The sequence below is a fragment of the Sturnira hondurensis genome, unplaced genomic scaffold, assembly GCF_014824575.4.
Source record: "Sturnira hondurensis isolate 20B ecotype Veracruz unplaced genomic scaffold, ASM1482457v3 Scaffold0001547, whole genome shotgun sequence".
In the NCBI taxonomy this organism is placed as follows: Eukaryota; Metazoa; Chordata; class Mammalia; order Chiroptera; family Phyllostomidae; genus Sturnira; species Sturnira hondurensis.
Window position 1 is genome coordinate 305,131 of NW_028074178.1, and position 22,420 is coordinate 327,550.

At 44.3% G+C, this 22,420-nt stretch overlaps 1 protein-coding gene across 3 annotated transcripts in view; it reads right to left on the reverse strand.

Annotated features, from left to right (window-relative positions):
- TPK1 (thiamin pyrophosphokinase 1) overlaps positions 1-22,420 on the reverse strand; it is a 255,230-nt gene that overhangs the window by 137,310 nt on the left and 95,500 nt on the right. For all 3 annotated transcript variants that reach the window (XM_037030295.1, XM_037030294.1, XM_037030299.1), the window contains one exon: positions 8,780-8,852. In XM_037030295.1, the coding sequence (XP_036886190.1) occupies positions 8,780-8,852 (73 nt within the window). The remainder of the gene's footprint in view (positions 1-8,779; positions 8,853-22,420) is intronic.

A 22,420-nucleotide genomic window follows, 5' to 3' on the forward strand; every position in this document is an offset into this window, starting at 1 on the left:
CCTTCACAACCACTAAGAACATGAAAGGAAAGAACCAACCTCCATCAGGGGTCTCTACCACGTCCCCCCAGAAAGGCAGGGGGTGGGAGGGAAGCACTGAAGGTAGCCTGGGTGGGTACTGCTGCTCAGTTGCTCTGAACTAAGTAGAGACAGAAAAGGAAAAGTTAAATGCTGATACTGAGAAAAGCAGGCACAGGATTTCCTCAGCTTGTGAACCCGAACCTCTCTGTGCTTTGAGAAAACTCCCCCCATTAACCTTGAGGATGTGGCCCGGCGGTTAGAACGGCCTGGTCAGCCCCCACGTTGACCTCTCCTCGCTGTGCGAGCTCCACTCTGAGGAGGAGGAGTGGGACTCCACTCTGAGTTCCCAGTTCCCTGCCGCATGCAGCTCGATTCTAACTTAATCAAGTCTGTTGCAAGGGTTCAGTGAGTTTACACATAAAAATACACATAAATGTGTCCTGCATCTGGTAAGCACTTTTAAAAAATGGTTGGCTATTATTATTTTCAAGGTTGCATGGATTATCTTCTCTTACCAGCTTTGAAAACGAGAGAAATCCTGTGTGCCTTGCTGAAAAGGTTCTGGAAGAGGAAAACACCCTACATGCTTCTTAACATCCCAATACACGTTAGCCTGGCTGGAAACCAACAAACTACGTGAGGTGCTGCGGGGAAAGAATAGTGTTGTTTGCACAAATTCACCTGAAAAATACCAAGGTAAACAAAATTCGGTTTCTGGCAGACTTATTTAAAATGATATTGTGCACAGTGCGTTTCCAAAAGGCGCAGACAGGGTCAACTTCACAAACCCAATGGATGACAGAAATCTTTTTGCACCAAGTGCCCATGGCGCCCATGCTGTGCTGCTCTGGTTCCAACAGGAGCATCTGATGCCGCTTCCATGGAAACGTGAAAGGGAACCTCACTACCAGGGATGCCCGGATGGACGGCCACTGACTTAGGCAGTAGGAGATCGCGAATTAACAGGGAGGAGGAGGAAAATTAGAGTAAACTGTTTCTCCCAAGCTCTACGAGCAGTACAGAGGAAGCATCACACCCAGCTGCAACGGGTGGGTTCGTGCAGGGCGAGAATCAGTTAAGCAGGGCCCCCCGAGCCAGAGGAAAGAGGGAGGAGGGACAGCCACAAAGGCTCTGGAGCACAGAGAGAGTAAGGTGACTGGAGAAGCAGGCAGGTGCCAAGGAGGTCACATGTGAGCCGCCTGGGACTTCTTAAAACGTCTAAGGGCACAGGCTCTCCCTTTTAAATGCCTTAATTATATTTTAAAAATTCCAACCAAACCGGGTTTGGAAAATACAGACAATATAAAATAATGTCAACTTGAAGGGACTGCGATAGAGGCGAGCAGAATTGAGGCATGTTCAAGAGACAGTTTCATCCCCCTGCAGCGAGACGCTAGTGAGGGTGAGCCTCCCCCGTTTTGGAACATGAAGTGAAGGACCTGTCACTCGGTTGTCCAGGGAAACCACCCGTCTGTAATTCCCTTAACAAAGCCTTCCTATCTCAGCACATGTTCATTCATGCTAATGCTCAAGCCCCCAAATTTATTATACTCAAGGGGTTTTATTTAAATTTAAGGAGACATATTCATAAATGAATATATTTAGATATATTCATATATATATTTATATATATTTATATATTTTTTAATTTATTTAAAATTTATTTAAATTTTTTATTAAAATTAAGGAGATATATTCATAAATGAAGCTGAGCTTTACATTCGGTGGTGCCTCGTGCTTGTTAATTCATCCCAGAGCCCAAGACGAGTGCTGAAACCCCTGAGCACCAGGCAATGAAATGTCTTCTCCTCTGCAGTGGTCTCGTGACTCATGTGAGTTCTGGCCAGTGTGAGGAGTCACCAGTATGTGCCGAGGGCTGAAACATATTTTTCTCATCAAAATTTGATGAGTCGGGTCTGATGTGGTCTGAAGCCAACGAGTACTGAGGTGTGACTATTTTTGTACAGCTGCCTCTGTTCGGCAAACGGTCAAACTTGCTCATGTGTTCACACTTTCTAACAGTCCTGTTTTTCATCTGCTCTAAGTTGGTGAATCTCACCGTATCTGAAAGTTGTGGGCCTGTGGCACGAAAGCAGACTCAGCTGGGAAAGAGACACAGCTACAAGGAAGGTCAGGTAGAGAGCAATGCAGACGCTTGTCGCTGGGGACGAAAACCACCTGTGGAGATTCGGTGAATTTAAATAGAACTGAACCCTGGGCATTACCAAACACTCAGAAGGATATTTTAAGTAAGTTAGATTATGAATTAAATCTAGGTTCATACACTGTACACTTATGAACTGATTAGAAATCTTTTTACAAGCAACGTTACGGAGAAGTTATTAAAATGCTCTTAAGTAACCATTTTAGAAAGTAAAACAAAATATTCCCACCTTTTATTAAGATGGTTCCATAGCGCTTCTAGAGTACTTTCAAATTATTTTATTATTACTACAAGTGTAAGAGACAGCCAAGTCACATGGCTATTTCACACGCTTCGGTGAGACTTCCATGTACGTAAACAACTCAAAAATAATTTGTGCAGTTGGTTCAAGAAACCACCACCACGTTATTGCTTATAAAACCTACAAATCAAAGGCACAAGGCCAATGGCCAAGGCTGAGCACCATCAGTCACTGGACAGCCCCGCCCGAGTGCTAAACCCACCCACACCTCCCATCCCCACTATTTGAGTCAGTGTTCTAAAATCGGAATTAAAAGACATACATTTCCGGTAGTCCATTTATAACAACCAGACATTCTATTCAAATGTCAAACCAGAAGTCAATTTCCCATTAGTCTGACTGGGGAAAGTTATATTCAAATTCAAATCCTCAGTCTCCTCAAACATAAAGGAAAGACTCTTATAAAAATGACAGCCATTGTAATGAGATCGAAAAGAGGATGATTTTCTCCTGTTGTATGTAACACGTAAAGCATCTCATACTCATCCAAAGGAGCACAGGTTAAAGACTCGCCACCCTCACCCATCAAAAATGGTCTTCAAAATTTTGGATATGGCCACACCACAGTTAGATGACAATGGGAAAAGACCACCAACAAACGCTGATTTAATGTAAGATATTCTTCAATAATTCATGTATTTGCCTTTAAAAAACCTTATCTTTCCCAACTCTGAGAGAGATGCAATGAAAGACAACTGGCCGGGAGCCCTGCCTCCACTCCGGGAGCCGGCTGGAGGCTGGCTCCCCTCACTAGGTCTCTGCAGAACCCTGTGGCTTAGTGCCACGTGGCCTTTGTGCCGGCTCATTCCTGCCCAGCACCAGGGTGCCTCGTCTCCCTTCGCAACTGGGACTGGATCAGGGTCTCCGGCCCACGCCACATTTCAGTATTCCTGACCGCTGTCTAGAGCCTGGCCCCGTGCTGAGGGCAACCCTCTCTGAAATGAATGCCAAAATACTCCCTTGTGGCACAAACGAAGACAGTCTTATGCTTCCAGGCGACCTATGCCCTTGCTAATTTTCCATCACCTTGGCTCTTCAATGTTCTGTCTTGGCTGAGTCCTCTGTCCTGTGAATAGCTTTTATGTAATTCGGTGATTTATCCATTTGTTCAGTCACTCTTGGTCTGGCCCCACTATTGCACCCCTACTCTTCCCACTGGAGGGTAAAAGGCAGTGGTGTGATGAGGATGGGCACGTAGAGTCGGTGATCACACTGACCACAGCCACTCTGGCGGTGATGCCGCCGTTCATCCCCAGGGCTGCTCCTCGTGCGAGGAACCAGCAACAGTCTTGCCCGATCGGCCGGACATAATCTACTGACGAGCCGTAGTAGCAACTGAACGCCAGTTTAAAAAAAGGTTGGTTTTGTTTTTATAGAAAACATGAGTACTGACCCAAGAGTTATTTCTGACTAGGTCTACTATTTTCTTCAAGTCATTAAGCTTTATGAGCCTAAGTTTCCTCATCAGGGAATTGGGCTAAATGATATTTTAAAATTTATTCTATTTTAAATTATTTCACTGTTTATCATTACATTTATAATGCAGTTTTCTATTCTCTCCTACATCCCTGCATTTGTGGAAAAGAAGCCTTGTTATTCTACGGCTACGTAAGACATGAGTTCAGTACGACAAACCAGTTCCTTAACCTCCTGGGCAGTGAGGAGGCCGCTTTAAAACTCCCTTTTCTGCCTCCAGTGAAGATCCCACAGACAGTGTAATACGGGAATATCAGGAGCTGCATGAGATATTATGGTTTCTTCAAAAGTTCTCAGGAAACTGAAATACATGCAGGCATGATAATGGATTATTTAAGAAGATTGAAAGAGATGATTCTAGCCTTGAATCAATGAAGCACTAAGAAAGTGAAAAAATTCATCAAGGGGGAAATCTCTAGGAAGCAGTCCTCATTCTGAGTTAATACTAGTGAGCAGCAGGGGAGGACTGAGGCGAATGGGCAACAGCAGAAGCACAAAGATTTCACAGCTACCCGAAGAGGACAGCGTTACGGAGTGAATGAAGGGCACACCTCAGGCAGCAGGGAAACGGGCTCTGATTATGTATAATCGGTGTTTATCATATCTATACATTTACTATTGAAATGAGTTAAATGCAGCTATTGGCATAGAAAAACACATCAATAGTTCCAAGTCATGTTACACTTCACGCAAGAGTTCAGATTACAACCTGAGCACTGATTCAGGGGTAGTAACTCGGCATCCCTAACCCTGCAGGGTTCAAACTGCTGCCTGTTAATGAACAAGGGGAGTAAATGAACATCGCCTTCCTCGCCCTAGGCACCCTATGAGATTGAGTGGCAGGCCAAAGCTTTCCCCCGATTTGTCCAAAACCCAAGGAAAAACTAATTAGGGCTGTGGACATAAAGACTAGCACTTGGGTTCTTGGTATGTAACTTGTCTTAAAGCAGGTTTTATCAGATAAAGACCGAATCACAAAGAACTTGCTAATGGCTAGGCTTCCTTCTTTCTTCTTACATAATACTAACTAAAGCCTGAGAACGCACTGTGACGTCATTAGCACATCTCTCTCCCTGCCTAACATGCCGGCTTCATCAGTATAAAATCTGTCAGACGGTGGGCACCGGCCGGCCTCCAGGGAAGCTGCTGCAGACTCCAGCCCCCCGGTGGCAGGCAGGGTGGGTTTGCGTGCACAACAGCATCACGGAGATGGCGGGATGCTGCACCACTACTGCAGTCAGCCACCCGACAGACAGCTCCTGCCCTCGGGATGCCTCTCTTGCAAGCGAGCTCTCCTCTCATGCCATCCCTCTCCGGAAGGCAGGCTGCCACGCCATGGGCAGCACAGTGGCCAGGGGCGGATGCTGCCCACCAACAGCCACGCGGCTGACTACCCCTGGGAGAGAACTCTGTCCCCCCAGGGAGCCTTGAGGTGACTGAAAATCAACAGCAGTGTAATCTCGTGAGGACGCCTGAGCCAGAACAACCCAGTTATAATTGACTTCCGCCTTTCCTATTCCTCAACCAGGAGGCAAGGGCCATGTGAGGTAAGTATGTTTGCTGTTTTAAGCTGATACATTTAAGTTGTTACCCAACAACAGATAACTACAGGTGGCCCTTGAACAACATGGATGGATTTGAACTGCGTGGGTCCACTTACATGTGGATTTTTTCAATATATTATCGAAAGAAAATATCCATATTTTGAAGATTTGCACCAGTTCAAAAAAAACCTAGCAATTAAGTAGCCATGAAATGTGGAAAACATTAAGAAAAAGCCAGGTATGCCATGAAGGCATAAAAGTGACATAGATACCGGTCTGCTTGAACTTATCTACCACAGAATGTACACAAATCCACTACAGAAAGTTAAGATGAATCGAACCCGTGCACACATTACTGTACACAGCACCATCTGCAGTGGAAGCGAATGTGAGCGAAGGCGCAGAACTAAGTCATGACTTCCTAGCACTGACGACAGCACAGCCTCGACGCCACCACCACCTCCCAGCTGCCCACGGTCTCACCCATCACACTCGCTTCCATACAGCAATCACAGTGCTGCTGCTTGGTCATCAACGCATGAACTGTCGTGTCTGTCAATAAACACGAACTTCTTTTCCACATCACCTTTTCACTGTTGAGGTCTACAGTAGCAATACCTACAGCAGCTGCAGTGACGTGTACCACAGAAGACAGTGTAGATGGAGGTACTCACAGGCAGATGAGTCATTTTGTAAACAAATGTAAACTTACAGTGTCAGTAAACACAGTACAGTAAATATAGATGCATTTCCACTTCCTTATGATTTTCTTAATAGCATTTTCTTTTCTCTAGCTCACCTTATTGTAAGGATACAGTGTGTAATACATAGAACATGCAAAGTATGTTTTAATCGACCACTTATGTTATCAGTAAGCTTTCTGTCAACAGTAGGCTGTTAGTAGTTCAGATTTGGGGGAGTCAAAAGAGACGGGCGCATTCTGACGGTGCCCAGCGTCAGTGCCCATAACCCCCAATGCACGAGGGTCGCCTGCACCACCGACTGCAAGACCTGTGTTCTGTTTAGAAGCTGACAAATCCAGCTGACAAAACGCTTCATATTTCAGTGTTCTAAGAAATCAAGCAGGCAAACCAATTTAAAATATGGATTAGTCGTATAAACCTGGATTTTCTTCTGTAAGTCAAAGACATAGCTACTGGAGAAAATAACTGGTATGAATAAATGTTGGCTATAGCACCCACGTTATAATTTTATGATTTTAACAAACCTTTGGCATTTCCAATTTCTTTTTTTTTCAACTTTATTAGAGTCCCAGTTTTGCCTCCGCTGAAACACAGACCAGGTGGGAGGGAAAAAAGTGTATTTGAAAGTGAAGGTAACGCCCTTTAATTGGTACCAGAGCAGCCGAAAGACTGTTGAAACTGGAGATGATGGCTTATGGAGATTGTGTGTGATGCTGCATTAACTTGTTGTCATTATCATCATTATTAAAACTGCAGCTAAACTGTCACTGCAACCTACATAGGGCACATTAGCTCCATCACAGATGTCGTCAAGGCCCTGCAGGGCCAGATCCAGAAAGTTCAAAAACAGTTCGTTCTCATCAGTATGTGAGAAACCGGATTTTACGGTATCAACTCACAGCTACGCAATGTAGGAATTAGAAGATGCACAAACCTTCCTTTCAAAATTGAACCCTGACAAACGTGTTAGTTTTGAGGTTAAAACAAAAGAGCAGAAAATATAAGAGAAATTCATCAGAAGGTATTAATTCAAAACGTTCTTTCACCCCTGACCCCACTGCACTGCATTCAGACATTAAAAAGCCGGGGTGCCCTCCTTTCCTGTTAGTCCCTCATCCAGGAGGGGAACCATCAGACTCGACACGCCTGGTTCCGGCAAGCCAGCGGCATTTACAGGCAGAGGAGAAGGGTCACATCTGGCCGGATCTTCGGTTTGTTTCTGAGTCCGCCTGTCCCTGCCTCTCCCGCTGTTTCGTCCCCTCCCCCCAAAATGATGAGTATCTGTGTGTCTGTAAAGCCCTGCCTTGTAAGCACGGCTGAGGGCTCTCGGGCCCAGTGAGGACGAGGCACGCAGTTAATGAGCAGTGAGACCGTGGGGAGCGAGTAGAAACACGCCCGTGTTAAAGTAACGGAGAGGGAAGACCCAACACTGGCTTGGGAAGCAGTCTTCACTCGCCGGGGGGAAGGTGCATCAGCTGCTGGCAGATGGGGCACGCACTGAACTGGACTCACCGCCAGGCCCGGAGGTCCATCATAGCGGAGGTCCACGATAGCGGCCTACGCCTAGAAGCCTGGTACTCTGCTTCCCCACCCCCTGCCACACTGCCCTCTTTTCCTTTTCTTTCTTCTTCCTTCCTACCTTCAGAAGGGTTCCTCTTTCTTCATTCTGATTTTATCTCATCCATCCCCAAGCCTTGTGATGAATTTCAAGTTTTAATATTTCAACAACTGCTGTTTCTTTCAAAAATATGTGTAATTTGCTAATGCCAGCTCAGAATAATACAGATGAGGGTACAGTGGCTAGAACTGCTGACCCTACACTTTTTATTTTTAAACTTCTGCATCATCCTCTACAGCAAGCGAAGGCTTGAATAACTAATCACTAATACTCCTGTGTGCCTTCTGCCACTCTCCAGTACATCGCCTGTGTGTCCTTCCTCAGTGGCAGGGGTCTCAGGAAGACTTCCACAAGAGCAGCAACGAAATGAACAGGTCAGCTGTAGTTACTGCTGATTTCAAGTGGTAATGAATAGTTTTCTTCAGAACAGGACAATAGTTCCAAAAATCTAAATACTAAAGAATTAAGCTGTGGTTCTCTAATTATATATTTTTACAAAAATTCATTTATAAAGATTTTTATTAGTTCACAAGGCAGAAAGACAGGAACCAATACACAATTGTAAATCAATTGGGAACTGGTTAAGTAAAATATAGTACACTCAGTAAATAAAATTAAAAGTGATTTCTTAAACATATATAACAACTAATAAGGATGTAGGTAATAAGAGTATAGTGTTAAATTAGCCCATAAACTTTAAACTTGTGTAAAACATGTGTGCTTAAAATACTCAACATTCATTCTTATCTGATGGTGGCAATTCGTGCAATTGTGTTTCTACTATTTGTTTTTAAAAATTCCACTTGAATGTGTATTACAGTTGTTATCAATTTTTAATCAAATAACCAGTGAGTTTCTCAGTCCCTACACATACATCAAGGAAACCAGAAAGAACATAAGAGGTGCAATCACATGAGAAGCATTTCAAATATAAAAGTGTTTACGGCTTACCTTAGCAGCGTAGTATTCTCTAACTTCGGGTCTGATAGAATCAAAGTCTCCACTGATGAATTCAGGCAAAAAGCTGAAAGAAAGAGTTCCAAGTTAACTAATTAAAACTACTGACTTATTCATCTTTGAAACTATGCTCATAAGGACCAGAGAGAAAACTCATGTACTCAGAAGGAGAAAGAAACACGCAGTCTATTTCTGCAGTGAGTGGGACGTCAAACTGACGGTCCTGGTTACAACACAGTGTGATGGGGGGGCACTCCACATCCCCAGCTCATTCACCAGCTTAGTCAATTATCAGTCAGCATTCATCATACTTTGAAAAATACATAAAGATTAAAGAAGACTATTGTTTTTTTAAAAAAAACAACAGGTCAACAACCCTAAAACAAAGACTCAAACTTTGTCTAGTCCCTTCTACATATAGTCCCACCTTCACATCATCGTACCCTCACGGAAGTTCAGAACGTGCAGCAGACTGGGACAGAGCAGAGGAGGGGAGGAGGGGGTGTTCCTGACACAGCACGCGTCAGTTCAGAGACATTTCCCAAATATCCTTCTGACCTACTTCTAGAAACAGGGATCTTCTANTCCTGGTTACAACACAGTGTGATGGGGGGGCACTCCACATCCCCAGCTCATTCACCAGCTTAGTCAATTATCAGTCAGCATTCATCATACTTTGAAAAATACATAAAGATTAAAGAAGACTATTGTTTTTTTAAAAAAAAAACAACAGGTCAACAACCCTAAAACAAAGACTCAAACTTTGTCTAGTCCCTTCTACATATAGTCCCACCTTCACGTCATTGTACCCTCACAGAAGTTCAGAACGTGCAGCAGACTGGGACAGAGCAGAGGAGGGGAGGAGGGGGCGTTCCTGACACAGCAGGCGTCAGTTCAGAGACATTTCCCAAATATCCTTCTGACCTACTTCTAGAAACAGGGATCTTCTAGACAGTTCGAAGTATAGCAAAGGTCACAGTTTCTAAATAGAGGGAGGGGATTCCCATAAGTGGTGTTTCTAATTCTACCACATTTATCTCATTTGTCCTTTCTGCCCTTTATATTTTTCCCCAACTCACACTGGAGAGCTTACTTACCTTCCTAAGCCAGCCAGCCTGCCTTCCTTCCTTCCTTCCTTCCTTCCTTCCTTCCTTCCCTCCCTCCCTCCCTCCCTTTCTTAACATAACACATCTTCATGACTTGCTAGAACTCCTTGCCACTTAAAACGCCCAACTGTGGTGAAACTCCCCTGGACTTCTCGGTGCTCCTGCAAACAGCCCTGGCCTCCAGAGCCGCCGCAACACACATGGCACGAGGAAGGGACTGTTTGCTCCCGTGTCCTCCAGAAAGGGTCTCTACCCACCACGAGGATTAGCTCTGTAGCTGTTCATGGAATTTGCTGCTCTGATTCAACAGAACACTAAAACTTCTACGCGTCTTCTCAAGAGGGCTAACTTGTTGCCCAATCAATGGACTAGGTCTCTGGTTAAAGGGAGACCGGCACTTTGTCTTCCTGGACATTACCTGTCAAAGCAGATGAAGCCCTGGAAGTTGGAGGTGTCTCTAGGCCAAAAAACAAGACACAGGAGACTGTCTGGCTCCTAGAGAGATTCTTACTGATGATGAAAAAGAAAAACTATACAAAAGAACACTGACGCTGTTCTTTGGTATAGTTTTCCCAAGTTCTTCACTGGGTTTGAAATACCACTTGTTACATCTAACCTGACCTAACTAACCTGTGTTGGGCTGACGCTTCTCTGACTTGTGTCTTCCTAGGCCCGAACGATCAGAGAGAGTTCCGCCACGCAGATTGGTGCTGCATAAGTTGTTTAGTACTCTTTTTGCTAACCAATAATGATTACTTATTTTGATGTTTGGTAATTAACAAAAATTCATATTAACTGATTCCAGAACTGTTCACTGAACATCAGCCATATACACGTGACAACAGCTTCTCTCAGGACAAGGCAGAACTGGGGAGCACAGTCCCTGGGTGTTTAGATCTCTTTGCATGACTTCAGTGTTTTCCCATGCACTTTTCTCCTCGAAATGTTCCTGCCACCCTCTCTTTCTTTCAACTTCATTTTACACCTACTCAGGTAAAAATCTTACTTATACCTTACCCCTATTAGGACTGAAAACAGACTATTAGTTCTTTTCCTCTCCTGTTGCAAAAATTCACTCAATTTCAACGTTTCTCTAAAATGCCTCCATCTGCCATCATTCAACCACAAACAGATTCAAACTCATGCGGATGCAGAATATCAGTGCTTCTGACGGTCTCACACACAAATATACTGATTATATAGAGATAAGAGAACTAATTTTGACTTTTATATGATTGTTTCTAATATAAGAGGTATGTCCAGAAGCTATCCAGCCATGTAATAGGAAAAAGAGACATTTATTGAAGGAACAAGATATAAGAAACAGTGTACATAGGACAATGATATCTCAAGTCCCATTCAAAGGAGGCACCTTGAGACCTCACACAGTTCTCCCAATTGCCATCGGCTACCCCATCCTATTTTCCTGAATCTCACTGATGGTCTGAAATCTCTTCCCTTTCAAAGGTGATTTTAGTTTTGGGGAAAAGCCAGAAGTCACAGGGCACCAAATCTGGGCTGTAGGGGACTGAGTCATCTGGGTGATTTGATGTTCCCCCCAAAACCTCTGCACGAGACACAATGCACAAGCAGGCGCATTGTTATGATGAAGCTGCCAATCACCAGTTGCTCATAGCTGTGCTTTCTGAATCATCCGAATAGTTTCCATGGAGGGATGTTCAAGCTTAACGAAAAATTTAATGAAGATTTGTTGCTCTACTCGCTCAGTCATTTTGAATGTGACGGCCACACAGTACACATGCTCACTCAATGGCGTCTAACCCCCACTGACTAGTACAGTGAAGTCTTCATTGTCCACATAGGCTCATTCCAGTCCACCCTCCACGGCTGCTAGGTGGCATAAATGTTGTTCAAACTGTTCTTATCATATTAACAATGGCTGAACTTTTTCCGGACAGATCTCAGTACGCTTTAAAAACAAACCAGGATGCTGACCTCTAAGAAGATTCATGCCAAAAACACAGCTAGTATACAAGACTCAAGTTATTGACAACTCTTCATCATATAGCACACTAGGTTTGAATTGTCTTGAAACGTACTTTTGGGTACCACACTAAAATCCCATCTCACACTTCCTGAGGCACCTGTTGCCACAGTACCCGGGCGTTGTGAAGAGGTACCCCATCTCTTGGGGCTGACGCTCCACAGATGTAGAGGCACTACGTGATCATGTAAGAGGCCGTTCGTGGGGGAGGATTATGTATCAGAACTCTTTGGGGATNAAACACAGCTGGTATACAAGACTCAAGTTATTGACAACTCTTCATCATATAGCACACTAGGTTTGAATTGTCTTGAAACGTACTTTTGGGTACCACACTAAAATCCCATCTCACACTTCCTGAGGCACCTGTTGCCACAGTACCCGGGCGTTGTGAAGAGGTGCCTCTTGGGGCTGACGCTCCACAGATGTAGAGGCACTACGTGATCCTGTAAGAGGCCGTTCGTGGGGGAGGATTATGTATCAGAACTCTTTGGGGATGACTGGACACAGCAATGACTAAGGGTCTATGGATTTGTGTTGCCAACGATCACGTTTCTGCCCCTGTTGGCACAGATCTGACCAGTGCACCGCCTCCTGGCATCCCCAGTGTGTGGGCACTGACCTGTCCCTACAGAGGTGCTCCAAACTCTCCCTAGGCGGTGTAGGCACCTTTATACTTACATTGGACTCTGACAGTACTTGCCACCCACACTGGACAAAATAAGAGTTCAGAAAGGGCTGACGTTTTGGTGCCCAAGTTCAGCTAAAAGTTGTAAATGCAGAGACAGAGGTCAGGGGAGGTAAAGTGATATCCTTGTGAGTTTCCCACATATAGGATATTTAATTCAACTGACCAAGTATTCATCAAATATTCATTAAGCATATACTGTATGGGCCACAATGCAGATACCAAACTCATCACAGCCCCAAAAGGTTTAAAGTCCACACGTGGACATTAGAGAACACGGTCACTGACACCATAGGTCAAGTGCAGAATGCTACGGGAGGACCTGAAAGGGGTGTGGGGGAGGTGGGAGAGGGTGAAGGGAAGTTCCACGGTGACTTTGGGTGGCGAACACAGAACACAATATACGGATGATGGACTACACAACTGTACACCTGAAACCTACATAATTTTAATTGACCAATGTCACCTGAATAAATTGAAGAACATTTTTAAATTTTTAGGAAAAAATAAAATAAAAGAACCAGAAAGAGCCAGGCTTGGGGGAGTTAGTGAGCAAGAGAAAGAGACGGAAGGGCTTCATAACAATAGATACTATGTGAAAAGTTATAAATAAATGAGATCGTAACAAGAGGGTGAGAGATACAAATCATGTCCACGCTCAGGCAATGGAGAGAAGCAAAGCAGGGAGACGTGAGAGGCAGAGAGAGGGTCTGAAGTGCCAGGAGAGCACAGCACACCATAAAGGCCAGCTCCTCATTTCTGAGACCACAGCTGCCCTCAGCTGTAAATGATTGTTTTCCAAAGGTGGCTGGAGGGGGAGAGGGCAGGAATGAGCGAGGGTGTGGGGGGTTTGACTAGACAGTCTAAGTTATGGGGTCTCTTCCCCAGCGGGAGGCAGGGGTGGTGCAGGTCTGTGCTAGACAGTGCTGTGGGTATTGAGGAGAACGATGCTAACGGTGCAGAGCGGAAGGTTTCATCTTATTTACAAACATGGGACGGACCCAAAGTATATATACAGGTGATGCCAATTCTTCATCTTAACCACATAAAAGGCTGGCTCACTGATAGTAATTTACTCTGTGTAATTTCTCTGTTTTATGCTTCTCTCCGTGATTCAGCAGAGACATAACATACAGAATTCAGTAAGATAGATAAACGCCATGAGGACCACTAACAGGCTGCTGCTCCTCCCAAGTGTAAGAAGCTGCCTAGCTAATGAGTCTGCTAATAGTGTTTTTAACCCTTCTTTTATCCCCCTAGCAGGAACTTGCACCTTACTGAAGAAATGATAATAGAAGAATTTCTTAAGGCATATGCTGCCCTGCTAAAGCAAACACTTTATCTCCTATCCTTGCTAGTTTCTATCTTGCTGCTTTTATCCACTATATCTGGATGTGTGGACCGTTATCTTAAAAGACAGGGACTGGAGCCTGTGAAGATCATCAATGAACTTAAAAATGTCTCAGAGAAAAACATTCAATAGGATGGTAGTGGCTCATACGTACATGTCACCTTGAAATCATGGAGCCATGAGATGATGAATACCATTCATTACTAGAGGTAAAAGGCATAACAGAGAAAATATTTTTTAGAGTCTGTTTACTTATTTTTAGAGAGAGGGGAAGTGAGAGAGAAAGAGAGGGAGAGAAACATCAATGTGTGGGTGCCTTTCACACGCCCCCTGCTGAGGACCTGGCCCGCAACCCAGGCATGTGCCCTGACTGGGAACCAAACTGCAACCCTTTGGTTTGCAGGTCTGCGCTCAATCCACTGAGCCACACCAACCAGGGCACAGAGAAAACATTTAAATGAAATACAAAGGGTAACTATCTTCAAGTAGAGTTGACATCAACAGTTTACTCAAATAGAAATAAAATCACAAAAGAACAATAAAAAAGACAAAAGATATCACACAAAAAAGAAATGTAAACACCTTAATATATTTCTATAATCATACACACACACACACACACACACACACACGCGGCTTTTAGATTCTCAATCTCCAAAGACTCTGTATCGCCATATTGCTAAATCCAGTGGTCAATTTCCCCGTGTTATTTTATTGCTAAATCCAATGGTCAAGTTTCCCGTGTTATTCATCATTTTATCTGTTGAAAGGATTTAACACAATTGGTCATCTCTATTTCTCGATTCTCCTTCACTTGGTTTAAGGAGTGTAACTTCCTGGCCTTACCTGTGGCTCCCTGGTTATGTGTCTCTGCCCACCTGGTAGCTCCTACACCTCACTCACTTGGGTGTTTTAACAGTGGAGTGTCCAGGGCTCAGTCCCTGGACCCCTTTCCTCTTCTGTCTGTGCTTACTAGGCTCTCCCACCAGGATGCATGGCCTTGGATGCCCTCCACGAACTGACAGCTCTGACGCTCGCCTCTCCCCACATCCATCTCCAGACTCGGCTACTCAGTGAATTGCTCAATATCAGAAGCATGGTAAGCAACAAACTTGGCACCTGCACCCCCAAATCTCTTTGCTTCTCCTCACCCAGCGGCTCCTCTTACAGACCTCCCGATCTCACCAAACAGAGAACCCCCTTTTCCCAGCCGTTCAGGCCCCAGTCCTCACAGTCGTCCCCCACCCTTCTTTCTTCCTCACCACACACGGTTTGTGCGCAAGTTCTACAGACTCTCCTTTCAGAACACACTCTAAACCTGGCTCTTTCCTACCAGCTCCCATCCTACAACTCTGATGAGACACGCGGCATCCCCTCTGCTCAAAACCCCTCCGTGGCTTCCCATCTCACAGAGAGTGAGCCTTACTATAACCGACAAAGGCCCGACGAGATTACCCTCAGTTACATTGCTAACCACTCTCCCCAACAAGTTTCTGACTCATTCTCTACACGTGGTAGCACGTGTGCAAAATTATCCATAATTAGTTTCCCCTTTCCATCCGTATTCCTTTACACTGTGACCTTCCAGATGCTTCCAACAAGAGGTGCTAATACAAGTCTATTGCCCCAACTTGAATCTGTGTTCACCTCGAGACTTGCTCTAATCCACAGAATCAGAAGCAATGACGATGGCGTGGCAGGTGTACATGAGGCCTCCACACAGCTGCAGCCCCTCTCTGTTCTCCTGGGACCCTCCCCGGTTGCCATGAGAACAGTGGTGGGCAAGCCTGAGGCCGAGACTGAAAGGCTCAGGATGAGAGAGAAAAGTCAGGTGGCTCAGCTTACCTTACAGGCAGCCAACTTGCCCGTGTGACAGCAAGTCCTGTCCACCAGCTGACGTCATCATCAAGAGTCTACCTGACCCACACGACTGACACCAGTGAGCCCACAGGATCTGCCTAGCTGTCCCTCAGAACTGCAAACTCCAGTAAAACACTGCTCTTTAGAGCCACTAGGCATCGGATGGTTTGTTACTCGGCAAGAGCGAACTGGTACCCGTCTCAGGCCTGGAAGGCCCTGCCTCTGGACAGCTGAGCGGTCTGCTTCTTTCCCTGGCACAGGACTTAACTCAGAAAAGTCATTCTCTCAGTGAAGCGTCCCCTCACTTCAATTGCTCCTGCTCTATGACAAAGCATGCTGCCTCTCCTCCGCCTCGACTGTCCTCCTTGGTCACCAGTAATGTAATTTCTAGTTTAATTATGTGTGACATTATCTATCTCTACAGAAGTTCAGTGAACTCCGGCATCCTGTTCCCTGCCACACCCCAAGGAATATATAATTATTTTTTAAAAGGTAAATACTGAAGAATACAGATTCAGTTCACTGAATTTCTTTTTGTGTTTGTAATCATGATTGCATCACAAATCACTTCAACACTGTTTCACTTACAACAGAACCACTGAGGACAGCGTGGTTTGGACTGCGCGATGTGACATGTCCCACACACCTCTGGTTTGGGTGGCCTTTGCCACCCAGACTCCAACTTGGATCCACCCTGTTAGCGACATCAGAGGCATCAGTGCAGCGTTTGACTTGAACCCTTTTTTCCACTCCAGAGAATGAACGCCACTTGGAAGGGACTCACTGCAAATGCCCTCTAGCTGCTACTAGGACTCGTAAGGCCACACTATCACGTGAACATATTCTTGTCACTGACTGGCACAATATGACAGTGGCAGGAAGGTGTGTTTCTGGTTCCTGACACACAGACCTGCTCTCCAGTCACTAATAACCCACTAATGGACAGCCTGGCAGGACAAAACCGAATGCTCAGTAGAGGCCCCTAATTCTAAGTGAGTGAGTTTTGCGCGAAGCAGAAAACATGAGAGCTGCACACAGAACAAGGTGTCCTAAGCTCCTGAGCTTCAGCTCCCTTTTTAAGCACTGTGCCTCAAACCAGAAAAGATTTTCTGTGTATAAACTCATCTTAATTTTTTAATAATAGAACTAACTCTGAAGAAATTTTATCTTAAGACAAATCAAGGAAATCTTGTAAAATGTTGTATCATTGTATTTTCAAAGCAAAGCTGTGTATTTAAACTAATGAAACATTTTTACATTATTACAAATAAAAAAAATGTATTATCTTACTCAAGGGTCACAAAGATTCAGGTTCAAGAACAGAGCTTGGCCAGATTTCATTGACAGTAACAATTTTTTAAAAAGCAAAACATATCTAAAAAAATAAATACCCTCCCCCCCAAATCATGAATCATAAAAGTGGGATTTAAAAGAGTTTACTTAGAAAAAATATGGTAATATGAAGTCAGGGGAGATACACAGAATGTTTGATTGACAGGCTTTTAATGAAACTAAGGAAGCACACACTATACTCTTTAAACATCTGGGCAGAGTGTTAAGTTTCTCAGACTGCACAGAGGTATTTTTTTATCACTGATGTGCATGCAGAAAACTGTTTAGCTCCCTGTCACTGTCATGAAGCAAGTGAGGAATAAAAGAACCCCTAACTGGGGCAGTCCGCATCCCGGTCAGTATTGAGCTGGGAAGGGGCCTGTGCAGCAGAAGGCTGAAGGAGATTAGTGAACGGCACTGCACTTCCCTCGGGCAGGAGGCCGGCACTGGCGGCCAGAGTGATGCTGTCCGTGGGTGTCCATGGGCATTTCTGGGTTTTGTTTGTATCTGTATTTGCATTTGGCTCTCCCCACCTACGTTTATAGAAACTACCAGGGTAGAAATCTTAAGTGCTCATTGGAATTCTAAATCATAGTTTAGAAAGTAAGTCAACATTTTTAACACTAATGATTTTTTTTTATTCTGGTGCCTTACCGTTAAAGACTAATGCCCTCTTGTCAACATTCAAGTTCCCTTCCTCTGGCTTTCTCTGGCTGTCTTCTACTTAAGATATATAATGCCCAGAGTCAAGCACGTAAGATGTGATATATATATACACCTGCATAGATAATACATACACATACACCATATGTACACACACGAGGATTCTCTTGGGTAGTGACATGTTTGCTGTTGTATTTTAAATACCCTTTCTGAGATAAGTCAGCATGTTCCTGCCTACAGGGCAGAAATGAAGTCTTCCAGAACCATAATCTCCAACGGCTCTCTGACCTCCGGCCCAGGACTGCATGTGATCGTTCAGAGCTCTTCTTGGTATAACTGCCGCCTGGCTATTTCCCACAAAATGTACAAACTTGTTTAAACTGAATTCCCACTGTCCCTCTTCTGTGCCCTAACAATAGGAAGGCCATCACCAGCTCAGGTACGATGTCATCATCAACTCACATTTCAGGTCCTATAATGATGTGTCAACAAATCATACTCCCTCTTGCTGTTGGAGTTATTCTGCTTACTCGGTCCAATCACACAAATCCAAAGTGTGACAACAAGAAAGCCATGCAGGAGGATCTAGGTGTGTGCGTGGGTGGAGGCATGCATGGATTTGCATTCACTTAAATGCATATGGAAATCAGACAATTATATATACACATATATATGGGGTATGCATATATATACACATATGTACACAAATATATATTCATACATATACACATACATGGTATAGAGTTATTGCTCTCAATATTTATTTTTTAACACAGCAATCTAATCATATATTGAACTTAAGTAAAAAATGCAGTGAAAAACATGCATCTTAAAGCATATTAACAAGTGCTAAAGCAATTCAATTTTTAAAAAAATAAAATTAAAGAAGCCAGGTGTTACTCAAAACTTTTGACAGATGACTCAGGCTTCTCTTAAAAATCTTCTGAAGGTCATTTACTTCTGAAGACCCCATCCACAGTCAGGAAAGGAAAGGGGTTTTGTCACAAAGGAGCTTTATGCCTTAGGGTAGCTGTAAAGAGCGACGCCTCTGATTAAATGTAGCTGTAGACTGACTTTCTGCAGGGGCTAAAAGTGACCTCACACTGCGAATTTATTTCGGCTCCATGCAGGATCTGACAAACACAGCATCCACGCATACACACCACCCCAAGACGCCAAAGGGATGCAGAGCTCCGCGAGGGCAGCTTTGAGATCTCTGATTTACAGCATCTGGTAACCGACAGACTGAAATATATCACTAGACTAACCCAATCAATAATTCAAGATAAACATGTCCTCAGAGTTTGTCGTGTAGGGTTCTTTAATACCAAGACCTTAGTATAAATTTTCTTTTAAATGTGCTAATCATTTTTACCTTCCATCATTTTGATTTAAAGATCCAATCATGTGAGCTTGCTTACAGACTGCAGTAATTTGATTTCATAAACACCTTTTAATAGAAACTGGCCAAAGCCAGGGAGTAAATGTTGCCTAAGGCTTATAAAAAAAACAAGCTGAACCCAAGACTTCTGGTTTTCCTTAAGTGACAAGCATACTTGTTTCCTTCCTATATGAGGCGAGCAAAAGTGGTTTTACAGTTTTTCTTATGAAGGAAGACACACAGGTTTTGATTATTACAACAGCTTCATTAACTCAAAAGACTATCACAGTGGGTCAGTGAACCCCTTTGCCCGCCCCGCATACGGTAAAGTGTACTGAAAGGACGTTTTTGACTATGCCATTAAGTGCCTGAACATTAGTTAAAATATATCTAAATCACTAAGAAAACTACAGTCGCAGGCAGACCGAAATCAACCATCACAAGTATTGGAGTTCATCAAGATCACAATATACAGGTGGATACCTAATGTTGACTTATTCCATGACAGTGTTATGGTTATTACCTTATCCCATAAAAACCTCACGCTATCGAGCAGGCTTTTGCAAAATTTTCATTAAAATACAGCAAATCAAGGCTTTATATAGGAAGCACTGCTACTATTTATACAACCTCAGGGCTCAATTGACAATTTTGATTTTTGTTTTTGGTTCTCACTAAAAGAACTAACACTCCCCACCAAACACATACTTGAAAAAATAACAGATTCCAACTAAAAGGATAATTCTTAAGAATCATCCACCAGCCGCACTGAGTAAACAAGCAGAACTGCAGTGTACCATGAATGACCACTCCTCAGCACTGGACAGGGACGAAAACACCGCTACGATGCCGCGGACGAATCTCAACGGCAGTCATTCGGTAAGTGAAAAAGTCAGACGGGGCACACCACACACTGTGGGACTCTATGTACAGGACATTTGAGAAGGCTGTCGGAGCCGGTGGGGACTGACTACCAAGGGACAGGAAGGAACCCTTTGGGTGATGGGTATGTTTTAACCTTGACTGTGGTGGTGCATACAATGGTATAGCACTTTGAAACTAACTGGACTGCAGGCTTAAAATGGATGCATTCCATCGTATGAAATTACACCTGAGCAAGCTGATTAAAATCCCAAAATAACCAGAGAAGCCAAACACTACATTTCTTCAGTCCAAGCACAATATGCAAAGTGCCGACTACTTTCTGAGAAGTTGCACAATTACCGCAAGCGGAATATCAGCTGTGACAAGGCGACTTGCAGCTACTGCCTGAAACCGCATCATGGGCAGATTCAGCTCCCCCATCACTCACCAAACTGCAGCTCTGAAGGCCACCCTCTGTCCTCCAGCTTCTCCAGATCTTGTGTAACCAGCCCAAGGAATGGGTTTCCTCATGGAGACCTCTCTGACTACCTCAGGAGGGAGTGGCCTTCCCTTGAAACATCAGCAACGAAGAAACCTCACTGGGAAGTGAGGCTGCGTGCCAGGCGTCTCACAGCGATCACGTCGCAGAGCCAGATTCTGAGCCCAGACCTAACTAACGAGTCCTGCACACCCTCTCACCACCCGACTCCCAATCTGGGGCAGCGGGGGGCGGTACTGGGGAGGCTACAGCCGCCTGCAGTGACATGGACAGAGAGCAAAACTGTTACTCATAGGCAGACTGAGGGACAAGCCACTGATTTCTTCAAGGGTATATCAGACTCTCGTTGCAGGTGCCTGCTGTAATTCTATTGATAAAGTCTTTCAAAACTAATTTTTAACAGCCAGCCTCCCGCCCTATTCAGTTATTTAAATTATATTTTGAAATTGGTGTGGGAGGCACTCCAATTTTAGAATTAGAGTTACAACAGGCATCCTCTCTTCCCACTCGATCACTCTGAAAAGTGGTATCAATTTACTAGTGAGGAAGTTGGAAGAACACGTAACGCTGGAAAGTGTGCCACTGTAACCAGGAGGAAATGAGCGGAGAGGAAGGTGAAAGCAAGAACGAACCCTGCTCTCCGTCTGAGCACCGCGGGCTCTCCTCTCCTCACCCCGCCCCAGGACTGCATGTTGAACGGGTGCTCATCTGTGTGCATCCGGGGGAATTCTGCCGGGGGCTCAGCTTTACACTGAACAGAAAGGCACCTCCTGAAATTCTGGGCTAACCTAGAACGATGTTTATATAAAGGTAATCTTCTGCAGGACATCACATTTCAGAGGTTTTGTTCATCAATCACACTAAGAAAACGGACCTAAAAACAATGCTCACCCCCATTTCAAATTCGTGCCCTCTAAGGACACCAAAATTCACACCAGTGCATTAGACTATTAGGCTGATGGGGTGAGTGAGAGTCTCCGTCCCACAAAATCACAACTAAAAAGAAAAGTTTCATATTCAGTACTGAGATCCATGTTGATCCCCCAATACCAGTGAATTCAAAGACAAGGATCTTAGTTTCGTGGTAAGAGGCTCGTTCCGACAGAAATGAGAATGCAGCGACTTTCTGCAAATAAAGTGGAACTTATCCTAGACGTGACTTCAGACAACACACGTGTAATCTTTTTAGATGTACAATGCCGTGGTTTATACATACTAATGAGATATAAGATTATCTAAATTTTCTTCTCTCCATCAAGATACTTCCAACAGCGATATTACAGCTTAGAAATCCCTGGCTGAAAAAGCAGCTTAGTCTTTGTGACATTTCTGCTAAGGTAGTGATGAAACAAATCACCAATTCAATAAACTTGTGGATGCTCATTAGTGTACTAGATATTATGAGGAATGTAAGGAAAGTTAATTATGATCCCTGCCTCGAAGGAGTTCACCATGCGGAGATCAGAAACATCCACACATAGGTAAATCACAAGACAAAATGAGAAAGTAAATAATTGTAAAGGGTTATGCAAAGTTAAGGGACTAGAGACCACTACAAATTTATCACCCAGTAAAGGGTGTAAGTCCTCGCAGATCTAAATCAAGGTAACAGGAGCCTGACACTGTAATTTGCAGGCATTATCACAGTGGAAGTAATGTCCTGTCCCGTCAGGCTGCGGGGCAGGCCATATTTCAGCTGGGCGTGGTTTCATGGAGAGGGTTGTGCGAGAAAAGCCAGCACGTGCTGTGTGAACCACTGGAGGGCCCGTGCGGCGTGGGACCTATGCACACTGACTGAGCAGAGGTGGCAGCCGACAGGGATGGACGGTGGGCAGTGCTGACACATATAACTGAAGGTCAGCCCAAGACTGGCCCAGACCAGGCAG